Source organism: Mobula hypostoma, chromosome 11 (assembly GCF_963921235.1).
Source record: "Mobula hypostoma chromosome 11, sMobHyp1.1, whole genome shotgun sequence".
Taxonomy (NCBI): domain Eukaryota; kingdom Metazoa; phylum Chordata; class Chondrichthyes; order Myliobatiformes; family Myliobatidae; genus Mobula; species Mobula hypostoma.
The window spans coordinates 22,651,802-22,666,695 of record NC_086107.1 but is presented as its reverse complement, the minus strand read 5'-3'; the positions used below and the strand labels follow the sequence as shown (position 1 = coordinate 22,666,695).

The window sequence follows — 14,894 nt, the reverse complement described above, 5'->3', positions numbered from 1 at the left end:
TATGTATTGCACTGTACTGCTGCCACTTAAATAAAACAATTTTAATGAGATATGTGAGTGATGATAAACCTGATTCTCATCTAGATCTCCGTTGTGGACTGAGTGTGGGAAGGGGGCAGGAAGAGGGGAGGGAGCGGGAAGCACCAGCCTGACATTCTGTAACCATCAATAAACCAATTGTTTGGAATTCCCTGGTGCCTCAGGGCTGGGTGCGTCTATACCCATAGCACCCCCTGCCCCTGGTACTCCTTCTTTGCCACCTGTCCCCCACCCCTCCTGCGGCACTCCAGCTTCCCCATTCCTAACATCCTTTGCTTCCAGATTTACAAACTCGCTCTCCACACCACATTGAGAAATACAGTTATGTACCCTATATACATGTGCCTAAGACTTTTGCACAGTACTGTATATTTGCATCTTTGTAAGTAATAATATAAAATGATAATATGCATCTTTGCATTTCATTAGCTGTTCATATTCTCCTCCTTCCTAATGTCATCATTTTATATAATGAAGAAATGTTCCTTTTCCTTTAATTCCTCCAGTTGAGAATGATGATGATGGAAAATGAGACATTTCCATTTCACCTCAATCTTTTCAAGTACATTAGAAAAATGTTTTATTGGATGGACTGGGCAAAAAGTCCACCTATGTGCTAATCATAATTGTAGCAACATGTACCCTAATGGAATTGCATTTCCGAAGAAAAGATTAATCTGGATAGTTCATTAAGCTTCTGCAACAAAGGAATAATTGCTAGCCTGGAGAATCATGGCCTGGGTTAACACATGCTCCCAAAATATGTTTTCATTCATTGTAATGGGAAACATCCCATCAATTGTACAAAAAAAAAGAGAGAAAGAGATTTGGAGAAATATACTGCATTTCATAATACATCGAACAGCAGGATAGCCTTTACTGTGAAAGGTCTTAAGTTTAAGGCAAGGGAAGATTTTACCTAATTGTACAAGGTGTTGCTGAGGTCACTTCTGGAATGCCGTGCACAACTTTTTGTCCAATTATATGAAAAAGATAAATACAGGCAGAGTACCCTTATCCAAAAACCCAAAATCCGAAAACCAATCTCCGGAATCCAAATTGTTTTTGAGCACTGACTTGACTCAAATAGAAAATGACACATGGCACTGAGAATGTTCTCAGGCAATGATCAGGTCTCTGCACACCACAGACGGTTCTGAGAAGTAACCGGACATATGTAATGAACAGAAATGAACAAGAAACAGAAAAACACAGCAAAAAGGGAAAAATGAAGATCTCAAAAGTGTATTGAAAAAGTGGATTCACCAGCACTGCAGTGAACATTTATTGCTTAATGGTATGACAATAACTATCAAAGATCTATCACAACAATCTGAAAATTAAAAGTAATTGTGAATACTCAGCAGGCTGGTTGCAGAAATTTAAGAAAAGGCATGGCATTAAATTTTGAAAATGTCTGCTGATCAGAAAGCAGCGGAGAAATTCATTGATGAGTTTGTCAAGATCATTAATGATGAACAAGTGTAAGACAAAGACTGCTTATCAGTGGCACATAAATTCAGAGTCGGAAATGATGCCGACCCCAAGCTATCTTATTATATATTCCAAAATCCCAAAATGTCCAAAATCTGAAACACCTCCAGACCTAAGCATTTCAGATTAGGGGTATACGATCTGTAGTAGCATTGGAGGCAGTCTAAAGGAAATTCACCAGACTAAACTGTTTTCTATTTGCCTCAGAGTTAAGAAGAACGAAGGGTCACCTTATTCTAGTATATCAGTGAGGAGACTTCGCAGGGTAGATGTTGAGATGAGGAGTAACTTCTTAAGTTAGAGAGTGGTAAATCTATGGAATTCATTGGCACAGACTGCTGTGGAGATCAAGTCATTAGGTTTATTTAAAGTGGATGTAGATAGGTTATTGATTCGTAAGGGCATTAAATGTTTCAGGAAGAGGCAAGAGAATGGGTTGAGAGGGAGAATAAGTCAGGCAGGATGGAATGGCAGAGAAGACTCAATGGGCCAAATGGTCTATTTTTGCTCCTATGTCTTATGGTCTGATATTGAAATGCTTTCATGAGTGTGTGAGCAACAAACAATGGGAGATAGCTTCAAAATAAAGAACAGGTCATTCAACACTGAGGTGAGTAGAAATTTCTTTTGTCAGAGGGTAAAGAATCTTTGTAATTTTCTACACCTGAGGGTAATGAAGATAAGATAAATCAGTTAAATTTAATGTGGAGACAGATAAATATTTGAATGAATGAAATTAAGGGTACCAGGCAACTGGTACAAAAGGGCTGAGATTGGAAGACTGCTTCGCCGAGCACCTATGCCTCAGCCTCCAGAAGAAGCAGGATCTCCCAGTGGCCACCCATTTTAATCTACTTCCCATTCCTATTCCAGCATGTTAGTTCATGGCCTCCTCTACTGCTGTAATGAGGCCACGATCAGGTTGGAGAAGCAACACATTATATTCTGTCTGGGCAGCCTCCAACCTGATGGCATAAACATCAATTTCTCAAACTTCTGGTAATGACTCCCCCCACGCCCCCCCCCATCGCTCCTTCACTATTCCCAATTCCCATTTCCCTCTCTCGCTTTATCTCCTTGCCTGCCTATCAACACCCTCTGGTGCTCCTACCCTTTCCCTTTCTTCTTTGGTCTTCTGTCCTGTCCTAGCAGATTCTCTGTCCTCCAGCCTAAAATGTCAACTGGTCCCAGCCCAAAATGTCAACTGTTTACTCTTTTCCATAGATGCTGCCTGGTCTGCTGAGTTCCTCCAACATTGTATATGTGTTGTTAGAAGTTGAGACCAGCATCGGTCAGCCATAATTATATTGAATAGTAGGGCAGAACTGAGGATTATGAAAAGGCTTGACTCCTGTTCCTATTTTCTAGTGCTTTTGTGAATACGAAAAAGATTAATTAAAACTTTGGTAATATGTAGCTCTCTGGCTACCTATAATAGTTTTGTATGGATCTTGTTTATACAAGGCCAGGGATCATGCTCAGACCAGCTAGTGCTATATTGAATAAATTCAGATTTGGATTTATTTATTACATGTACAGCGAAACATACAGTGAACTGCGTCATTTGCGTAATAACCTCAGTATATGCTGGGGACAGCCCCAAGTATAGCCACGCATTCTGGTGTCAAAACAGCTTGTCCAAAATATTTGGTAGAACATAGAATATAAGAAAACATGCTTCAGGACCTACACCTAATCTATTCCAAAACAGGTCCTGCAGTAAAAGAGGCGGGATGAGGGAGAATAGTGGAATGAATGCTGGGATGAGGGACAGTAGTTCAGGAAATACCATAACAGGCTCATCAGTTTGTTTCTTTCCATATTTCCTCTTTTGCAGAGACATCACTTAGCTTTGAGAAGGTTGTATTGAACAAAGTCAAAGTCTGTCCCGAGCCTTGTGGCCCATCAGGCTGGTGCTTATGCCAGTTTCTGTGGCTGAGAGTGACTGAGAGTACGAGACTCCCCTCCAGATATGACGCCAGTCCTATCGCAAAGTTAACCCCCAGCCAGTACCCATTTTCAGCTGGAGCAGTGTGTGGTTAAGTGCTCAAAGTGCTTGGCCGAGACTTGAACCCACGACCTTCAGACCGTGAGTCCAACGTCTTAACCACTTGGCCACACTTGTATTGAAAAAAAGGGAAGAAAAAAATACATCATTCTAACCATAATACTCACCTGCAGAAGCCTTTTTCATGTGTCCCAAAGTCACTTTTATTGAAATAGGATAAGCTGCTATTTACATAGCCCGTCAAACATCTGTAAGAACATTAAACAAGTCACTTTTCTGTGAATAATAATAATTAAGTTGTAAACTACTCTGCACATTTTCAAAATTGGATGGTTTAAATCCCAAAAGGATCAGCTCACTTTCCACTGATCTTCCTAAGCAGATTGATAAACCGGAATTTGTACAAATCCTTTTGAGAATATGGCTCTAGAAATATTTATACTTATATTAAGTTACTATTTTATACCAACACATGTTCACCTAATCCAAGTCTTTTCATTCCCAGTGAAATGGAATAGGCCTCTTCAGCCATAAAACAAATGCTGATGATTCAACCTTTACTCTGGGCCATGACGGATTTGTCAAGCCTTTTTATAATCCTTTAATTTGTGTCTTGCTAACATTACTGCAAGTACAAATTTAAGGAGGCTTCTGTTTAGTGTACAGAGTGAGAATTATGTTATTGTCATCCTGAATTTAGAAGATTGTTGAACAAAAACAAATTTTTAATGATTCCTTTACTTTATGCTTTACATCTTAAATTTGATAGGAGAGACAGGCGAGATGTTAAAATCTATTACTGTAGCTTCCACACAGGGGCTGAGCAACTGTGTATCACTTGGACTATTATTTGGACCATCTCCAGAGAGTGCCTATAGTTCCAGCTTCTTAAGTGTTTGATTTAAGGTGATAAAACCATTGATGAAGTACATGCCAATAAACAGTTGATCAGCCTAACTTCAAACTACCTTATGGCTCCCACTATTTTTAGAAGTGTAGTGCAATTGATGGCAAGAAAATTCAGTACAAATCACAGATCTGGAACTAGAGAATAGAATCACACAATAACTAATGCACAAAAAGAAAGCATTTTGTCCACTGAGTCCTTGTCAAAGACCCACAGGTTCCAAGAACAGTTGAGTGATGACGGCAGTTACATTGGTATTAACGCCGCTCAGAGACGACAAGGCCAACTCAATACACCTGCCCAAGACCAGGGGACCCGATGGGTCAACACATCTACAGATGAATTGCCAATGCAATTTATTACTTTTTATCTCTTTAAGAGGTAAATGCATGATATTACTCTGTGGTCACATGAGTTAAAAGAAAATTAGTAACTAAAACATGCAGAAGTCTGTAGCACTGAAGGAAGTTGCAAATACTCCGTTGACCCAATTTAAAGCAACAATAGGATTTTAACATGTTAAAAAGGCATGTTATTTTAAAAAATCTAATCTAGAAAAGATTGAGTAAGTAAAGTGGATATAAACAAGCATTTGTTGAAATGTTGAAAGTCTAAGTTCTTAGTGAGGATCAGGTAGAGTGTGTGAACTGTTGGATCTGGTGACATATCAGCTACCTGGCTCTATCTGATTGGTTGATTTATTAAGACAATCAGAAGTATACACCAAGTTAACTAGCTGGTTAAATGCATTACAATCTGGACCATCAAAACTGTTCTTGGACCTTTGTGGAAGGAGTTGACTTGAGTCAGCTGCATTTAGTGAACCAAAGATGACCTGTGCTTCTGACTGGCTTCCATACTTGCCAAGCAAACACATCCCACTGGCTAATGTCTCAAAGGAGATTATTCCCTATTTTTAAATGAGATAACCAGGACTCGTTCAAGAACACACATTATGTTTAGATATGATGGTGGGTAGAAATACAAAAAAATTGTAGTACTCTTCATGTGTATATCCCTGGTCTGCACAAGGACCGTATTTATATGTGTAGACAAAGCGAGGGATGTAGTCCGAAGTGATGGCAATCACAAAGGCATTGGTGATCACTGCGAGCACACCGATTCCTTCCAGGATTCCATACCATATCCCTGGTAAAGAAAAACACAGTCAGTCTTGAAAGTGAACAGAATTAAAATCTAAAAACCTGTGGACCCTGAAATGCAGAATTTTAAAACCCAAGTTAAGAAAAAGTAGCTCATAATATATTTAGAATAGTTAAACCACCTCGGATGCTCAAAGTTACAATGCACTGTGTATTTTATTATCGTACTTGAATGAATTTCTTCAAATGCTAGTGACCCAATGATAAGTTTGATATGCAAATTTTAATGCTACATGGGAGCAGCAACAGTAAAATCGAAATATATGACAATTAGATGAGAGCTTGAGGATCAGGGATCACAGATTTAAAGGGCTGGGCAAGAGAGGCCTGTGAAGAAATTCTTATATTTATGTAGACAAATTGTATGAAACTCTGTTGTATAGATTTTAGAAACAGTTACTCATCAATCTTGAAAAGGAGATGTATAGTATTTAAGGGAAAATAATTTGCAGAACAATGGAAAAAGAGTGGGGACATACATGGAGCTGAATGAAGCTCGCACATAATTGACAGGATGAATGTCCATCTTCGCTGAACCATGGTTAAAGTGCTAATGAGGCTCTTGTGGAAGATATTTCAGGGTTATTCTGTTTTACCGATAGTCATTTGATTTTTGAATGATAATGTTTCCAGTCAGAGAACAATTGTTAATCCAAACTTTTTCTGTCCCATCCATTCAGTACAATTGGATTATATTAGAGTGTTTAAAACTGACAAATTAAATTATTTTCTCCTTGCCTTTCATCAATGGTCAGTAACCATCATCAGTGATTCTATTACATAAGAAAGCTAAGAAAGCAGGCACAATCTATTTAAATGCTGGGCATATCAGTTAAGTGAGAAGTCCATTCAGTCCATCAGGTGAACTGCACATTACGTTTAGAATTGCAGAAGATGACTCTCACTTGCTTTCCCCCTCAGGTATAACTAATAGAATATTCCACCTTTGCAAAGTCCATCATCAGCTATTCCACACATCCAGAGTGAAAAATAGGCTATACTGTGTGTTTATTTTCACCACTGGACGGGAATGAGAGTTGTTGCATCCACACCCTGGATGATAAGGCTTTTCCTGAGAATCCTTCTTGTCCTCCAAAACCCTCTGGCACATCTTCCCTTATTTGCCTGCATCAGCTCTTCCAGCAAGCAGCAGCTCCTTCCATCTGCAGCCCATCACACCAGAGGTTGTTTGCTCTTTTGGGTGGAGGACAATCGATTTGTACAGAAGCCTGAAGAAGTCAATAAATGCTGGTTTGTTTTGCCATATGCACTACCCACGGACCTCCAACGTTTTCTGTTTTTACTTCGGATTTCCAGAATCTGAGGGATTTTGATTTCCATTTGGGCTTACACTCTTGAGTTAGAAAAATTAGGTGATCTCCTTAAAACACATAAAATTCTTAAGGATCTTGAAAGGGTTAATGCCAGTGTTGCCCTTGCTAGGGATGCCTGGAGCCAGGGATCAACAGTCACAAAATAAAGGGTCAGCCTTTTAGAACAAATAACAGAGTAAAAAAAATCCTTCACCTGGAGCACTGTAAATCTCAGAATCAGAAACATTATCATTGATATATGTCATGAATTTTTAAACATGAGATTCTGCAGATGCTAGAAATCTTGAGCAACACACATAAAATGCTGGGGGAACTCAGCAGGTCAGGCAGCATCAATGGTGGAAAATACACAGTTGATATCTTGGAATATTGACTGAGTCCTGATGAAGGGTCCCAGCCTAAAACCTCAACTGTTTATTTCCCTCCATAGGGGCTGCCTGACTTGCCGAATTCCTCCAGAATGTTGTGTCCGTTGTCATTAAATGTGTTGTTTTGTGGCAGAGATAAATAACAAATTGCTGTAAGCTAGAGAAAATAACTAAGTAAACATTGCAAGCGGAATGACGAGGGGGTGTTTATGGTTTAATGGATCATTCAGAAATATGATGGCAGAGGGGTAGAAGCTGTTTGTAAAACATTGAGTGTAAGCTTTCAGGATCCCGTCTCTCCCCCGCAATGGTAGGAATGAGAAGGCATGTCCTAGATGGTGAGGGTAATAACAACGAGTTCTTTAAGGAATTCTTTACCCAAAGTGGCTGGAAAAAGCTCCGTTGCTTTGTCTATTCATGGTGAAATTAAGAGATTTTTGAATATTCACAAGGTATATGGTTACTTCAGGATACGTGGTTTAGATCTCTGAGGCAAAAGATCAGACAAAATCACATTGAATAGCAGAGCAGGCAAGAAGGATCAAACAATCTCTCTTGAATCTGAAATAGACTGGATTCCTGTGAAAAACCTGGTACATCTGAATGGCTTCTCCAAACACTGTACCATTCCTTCTCACCCATCCCAGAATCCCCAACCCGAAGAAGCTGTCCTTCCATGTTCAATTAGGAAAATATTTGCGCAGAACCTAAGACACAGGAGCAGAATTAGGCCATTTGGCCCATCGAGTCTGCTCCACCATTTAATCATGGCTGATCCTTTGTTCCCCTCCTCAGCCCCATTTCCCGGCCTTCTTCCTATCACCTTTGATGCCATGTCCATTCAAGAACCTATCAAGCTTTGCCTTAAATATATCCAACAACCTAGCCTCCACAACTGCCTGTGATAATAAATTCCACAAATTCATCACCTCCCGGCTAAAAAAATTTCTCCACATTTCTGTTTTAAATGGACGTCTCTCTATACTGAGGCTGTGCCCTCTAGTCCTAGACTCCCCTACCATGGGAAATATCCTTTCCACATCTACCTTGTCTAGGCCTTTTACCATTTGAAAGGTTTCAATGAGATCCCCCTTCGTCCGTCTAAATTCCAGAGAGTACAGACCTAGAGCATTCAAACGTTCCTCGTATGACAATTCCTGGAATCATCCTTGTGAAATCCTTGTGATTTAAAAATAGCCATGTTGAAGCTCCTGTTATCTTTTTTGATCTAAAGGACATTGTTATAGCAACTTAAATCACTACTTATGGATATAACATCCTAACTTGGCAATATTCCATGAATGTTCACTGCCCATTCTCTTGAGTTTTAATATTCTACAATGTGATATCATGTTTCTCATTGTGGCCTAATCACATACAACATCACTTTGTTACTTATTTTGTCCTGGGTCTAAATTTTGTCTTTTTGTGAGGAATACTGTAATCAAAGATACTAAGAAACATATATAGGCTGTAATCCATCAGCACTCATTCTTTCAGTGAGGCAGGGCATCAAACTCCTGGGTCCTTCTTTATACCCTTCAGCATTTTTCTGTTCCAATATTGCCATCCATTCAATAATTCCTTTCTAAAATATATTAAAAAATAAAACCTTACATTTAAATTGTGAAATTTTAATTGCTAAACTAGCAGGTTTATTAGTCTCAGGATTGATCATCTAATACAGTATTTATAGTCTGTGTAAAAATATTTAGTTCACTCAATGACTGAGTGCAAACTTAACAATAAATTCTTATAATTAGAAGTGTATTAATGGATTCCAAAGTCCTTGTGAGGTATGAGTGTCTCACCTGTTCCATTTTAACTTGTAGCCTTCAAAACAAGAAATAAAAACCTCATAATCTGTATCTGTGATGAATATGGCTTTATGAAGTAATCGCTTTGGAAATGTAGAGCTATTGTTAGTTACCAGATTGAGTCAGTTCATTTCTTTAGGTTTGGAACAAATTAATCAAGCGATAGTCTCTGATAAGCTAAAATTAGAGATGTTCATGTGTATGGTTCTTCTATTTCTAAGTATTTCAACAGTGCTTAAGAGAATAAGGAAACACCATTCCAAAGCAAAATAGAGCAGTTCTCTAATCCTGAACAAAGAATAGAAAATGTGGAAATATACAAAGTTCATGCAGTAGTTATGGAGAGAGGAAAATAATCAACATTCAAGTCACTGATTCCTGATACCATAAGGAAATATAGAATTGCATTGTTATGGTCATTTAAAACCATTTAAACACGTGTTCATTTTTGCTTCTTGCTGTTATGAGAAATTGTTGTTCGTGCCATCTGGTTGGAGGCTACCCAGACAGAATATGAGGTGTTGCTCGTTGTGACTGCAGAGGAGGTCATGGGACTGATGTCAGAATGGAAATGGGAAGTAACATTAAGATCCCAGGAAATCCCACCTTTTGTGGCAGATGGAGTGAAGGTGCAAGACAAAGCAATCCTGTAGTCTACGTCAGGTCTCATTAATGTAGAGGAGGCTGCACTGGGCAGCACTGGATACATGACCTTGACAAACTCACAGGTGAAGGATGGTTTGGTGCCCTGAATGGTAGTGAGGTAGGAGGTGTCGGGGAAGGGGTGGTTTTTTCCTGTTTGCAGGGATAAGTGCCAGGAGGAAGATCAATGGGTTGGGACGAGTGACAAGGGAGTCATATTGAGAGTGATTACTGTAGAAAGTGGGAAGTGGGAGGTAGGGGGAAGGAAGGATAAGTTTAGTAGTAGGATCCCGTTGAAGATGGCAGACATTATGGAGAATAACGTGCTGGATGTGGTGGCACATGGGGTGGTAGTAAGGACAAAGGGAACTCTATCCTGGGAATATGGCGATGCCAGGGAAATGGAATAGATGTGAATGAGGGAAGATTCAATAGCAGAGGAAGGGGAACCCCATTCATTGAATAAAGAGGAGATTTCAGATGTTCTGGAATAGAAAGCCTCATCCTGAGAACAGATGCAGCAGAGACAGCGGAGCTGAGAAGAGGGACCAGCATTTTTACAAGTGACAGGCTGGGAAGAGGTATAGCCAAGAGAACAGGAAGAGTTAGTAGGTTCATAAAATCAGTAGACAGTCTGTCTCCAGTGTCGGATATAGAGAGATTGAAGAAAGGGATAGAGGTGTCAGAGGGAGAAAAGTAAATTTGACGGTAGAGTGGATGTTGGCGGCAAAGTTAGAGGAAGCAACACCAATGCATGACGTAGCATAGAAAGAGTTGGAGAATAACCCGCATTAGGGGTCCACTTTATCACGCATCTTCGTTCCATCCAGTGCTTCGAGTATCATCAGTGAGACCCAATGTAGAATGTTTCGTCGTACACTTTCACTCCATCTGTCACAAGAGGTGGGAGGTCCCAGTGGCTAGCCAATTAATTCTATGTCCTATTCTCATTCCAACATGTCCTTTATGGTCATGATGAGGCCACCCTCAGGTTGGAAGAGCAACACCTCATAACCCCTCTGGGTAGAATCCAACCTGATGGTAAGAACACTGATTTCTCCAACTTCCAGTCATCTCTCCCTTCTCTCTTTATCAATTTGCCACTCTGGCTCCCCTCTTACCCTTTCTCTTCTCCTCACCTCCCTATTACCTGCTTCTGGTGCCCCTCCTCCATCTAGTTCTCCCACGGTCTACTCTCCTGTTCAGTTAGAATCCTCCTCCTCCAGCCTTTTTGTTCTTCCACCTAGCACCTCCCAGCTTCTCACTTCATTACCCCTGCCCTACCCATCCACTTTCCTCCTCACCTGGTTTCACCTGTCACCAGCCATTCTTTATTTATTCTCAATTCGAGAAACAGCGCAGAATAAGCTGTTCCGGCCCTTCGAGCTGCGCTGTCAGCAATCCACGGATTTAATCTGAGCCTAATGATGGGACAACTTACAATGACCAATTAAGCTACTAACCAGTGTGTCTTTGGACTGCGGAGGAAAGTGTAGCACCCAGAAGGAACCCATGTGTTCATGGTGAAGACATATTAAGTCTTTACAGATGGCGCTGGAATTGAACTCCAAACTCCAATGCCCCAAGCTTTAATAGTGTTGTGTTAACCTCTACACTATCATGGTGCCTATTACGTACACCTTTCTCTTCCCCCACCCCCTCTCCCTCACCCCAGATCCAGCTCCTTATTCTGGCTTCTTCACCTTTACTTTCCAGACCCAATGAAGGGTCTCAGCCTAGAACATTAACTGTTTCTTCCTCTCTATAAATGCTGCCTGACCTGTTGAGTTCCGACAGCATTTTGTATGTGTTGCTCTGCATTCCCAGCATCTGCGGAATCTCATTTCTACATCAACCTGTTCGACTATCAGTCTCCTCCACTGCCAGGGTAAGTCTAAATGCATCTAGTGGAAGAGTACCTCACATTCTGTCTGGATAGTCAACAACCCGAAGGCATGAACACTGCTCCCTCTCCATTCTGTTTCTCTCTCCTGCTATCTACCTGGTTGCTTTCACATCCTCACACCTCCCAAGCCTCCCTATTACCCTCTTTTCCCCTCATCCACTCTCTCCATCTGTCCATCACTCACACATGGTGTCCCCCTTCCCCTACTGTTCCCATTTGGCTACCTCACTTCCATTATTGGTTCAATGCTGTATTTTCCTTTCCCATTGGATTTCCATCATCTGCAGCTCTTTATTGCCTCCACTTACCACCTGCCAGTCTCTGTGCCTTTTCCACAATTTCTTCCTCCATTTGCCTGCACCCCTCCTCATTTAGATCCATCTAATGCTTGCTGGCTTTTGCTCCACCCATTCCTCCCACCTCTATAGACTGACCATCTCCCATCTTTCAGTCCAAATGAAATGTCTTGACCTGAACTGTCCATTTCTCTCTACAGAAGTTGTCTGAACAACTGAGATTCTCCAGCAGACTTTGTACTCCATGACAAAAACGTAGCTGGTTTCTGCAATATCGACACAAAAGTTCGCAAAAATTCTCTTAACTACAGATTTCAGTGAAACCCACAAAATAGATGCAGGATGACACCTCACCTGACTGGGAGTCTCAAACTGGAAGTGCAGATTTAAATAAGAATCCAGTCATTCAGTTTTGAAAGGTGGTGAAATTTCTTTAGGGTTGTAAGGGTCTCAGTCACAGAGGATACAGAGAGATTGACAGTCTTTTGGATACTGAAAGATTCAAGGTCCAGGGGTTGGATGGGTAGGAATGAAGGACCAAACAGCCCCCCTGTCTCAGTTAGAAAGCTCTTTTAACTGGACTTTCCACTAATCTGTCTTTAAATATACAAGGGTGGGAGAATCTTTGAGGAATTTCTTAATGTAGGTATTCAAATCTAACAAAATGACAAAGCACTATTGATAAGACTTATCAAGGGCACATAAATTTGCTGCCTCGAACATTTAAATGGCTATTTTCAAAGCTTTAGTTAATCTCAGAATCAAGTTTAATATCGCATCCTCATGAAATTTGAAGTTTCATAGCAGCAGTACATTATAATACATAATAATAAAAACTATAAGTTACAATTGTGTGTGTGTATATATATATATATATATATATATATATATATATAGACACACACACAAACGGTAGATACAAAAGAAAATTGGATTAAATAAATAGCGTAAGAAGACGGGAAAAATACTGAGGTAGTGTCGATGGGTTAATTGCCCATTCAGAAATCTAATGGTGGAGGGGAAGAAGCTGTTCCTAAAATGTTGAGTGTGTATCATTGGGCTCCCTGTACCTCTCTTTGATGGTAGCAATACGAAGAGGTCCTGGATGATGGGGATCCTTAATATTAATATTAAAGGATGCAACCTTTTTGAGGCATCGCCTTTTGAAGGTCTCCTTGATGCTGAGATGGCTAGTGCTCATGATGGAACTGGCAGAGATTCTGTTTCTGAATCCATTTTGTAGGTGTGTGCTACACAATGGAAAATTTCAGAGATGACTCAGTGTTAGAGCTCTCTCCTGTGGTAAATAGTGGGATCTACTTACGTATAAGCAAGTATATATTGAGGTGTTACTTAATTATAAACTGGACCAGAACTAAGTGAACAAGTACATTTTGATTACAGTTGAATCATGAAAAATAGATCATTTTTACCCTATAAGTTTCCAGCCTTGTGCTTCATAGAAGAGAATTTTAAGAGGAAGTGAAGTGGCTGATAGAAATGGAATTCTTCAAACATGGGTGCAGCATTAGATATTGCCATCATCCACACCACAGCAGGTGTGATCGTCACTACTAGTTTGTACCTACTGCTTGTTTTAAAACTGTGCATTAAATTCACATTGCAAAGCTGTTATAAGATAATTGTATCCAGCTAGTGTAGGTGTTAGTGGGTCAAATATCTGTGGTAGCCAATGCAACTCATCCCATAAGTGCATCCCATTCATGTCTTGGCAAACCAATACAGCATCTAGACTTCACCCCTCAGCCTTCTATACACTAAGGAAAACAAACCCATCCTATCCAATCTCTCCCCAGAGCTGAAACACACAGAGCTGAAAAACCTATTTTTCAGTGCAATCATATCCTTTCTAACAGTGTCACAATCAGAACTGTAAATAGTACTCCAGTTGAGAATTGAAGTGATTTATCTCTTAGATTCTAAATAATGCATACATCCTATATGCTTGCTTTACCTTCTTATCTATCTGTGTTATTGCACTTAACGATACTCAGGCAGATGCAAAGAACACAAGAATATCTACCAAATATTGAAATCCCTACAAAGAGTGGATATGAGAGGATGTTTCCATTGGTGAGAGAGTCTAGGACTAGAGAGCACAACCTCAGAATAGAAGGATATCCCTTTAGAACAGAGATGAGAAGGAATTTCTTTAGCCAGAGGGTGGTACAACTGTGGAATTCATTACCACAGATGGCTGTGGAGGCCATGTCATTGGGTATATTTAGAACAGAGGTTGATAGGTTCTTAATTAGTAAGAGTGTCAAAAGTTACAGGGAGAAAATGTTGACATTTGCTATTTGGTCCATTGAGTTTGCTCCACCATTTGATCATAACTGATTTATTTTCCATCTCAACCCCATTCTCTTGAAAGCAAGAGAATGGGATTGAGAGGGAAAATAAATCAGCCATGATCTGCTCCTATGTCTTACACTCTCATGGAAAATAGGAACAAACAGGCCACCAGGCCAATCAAGCTTGCTCCACCATTCATTATGAACATGGCTTATTTATGTTGACCACAGATCTTCTTATGTACACAATCCATATAATCCTCAATTTCTTGAACTTCCAAATTCACACATAATCCTGCTGTTCATCAATCATTCCTAGGTACTACCATTCATTGTGTTTTTCCTGGCCTTATTAGCTCATTTCATTAACTTTCGGCGTTAAATCATCGGTATACACATCACTGATGATCTCACTAGACTGTACACATCAGCTTTGTGGCAAAAAAAGCACAACAGTGTATCTTCCACCTCAGGTGACTGAAGAAGTACAGCATGGGTCCCCAAATCCTCAAGACCTTCTACAGGGGCACCACTGAGAGCATACAGACAGGCTGTAGCACTTCCAGGTGTGGGAACTGCACCAACCTTGATCGCTGGGCTCTGCA

At 40.2% G+C, this 14,894-nt stretch overlaps 1 protein-coding gene across 1 annotated transcript in view; it reads right to left on the bottom strand.

The window, feature by feature from the left end:
- ano3 (anoctamin 3) overlaps positions 1 to 14,894 on the bottom strand; it is a 350,806-nt gene that overhangs the window by 17,319 nt on the left and 318,593 nt on the right. The window contains exons 24-25 of the mRNA XM_063063091.1: positions 5,450 to 5,597; positions 3,709 to 3,789 (exon numbers count right to left, since the gene is read on the bottom strand). Coding sequence (XP_062919161.1) covers positions 3,709 to 3,789; positions 5,450 to 5,597 — 229 coding nt within the window. The remainder of the gene's footprint in view (positions 1 to 3,708; positions 3,790 to 5,449; positions 5,598 to 14,894) is intronic.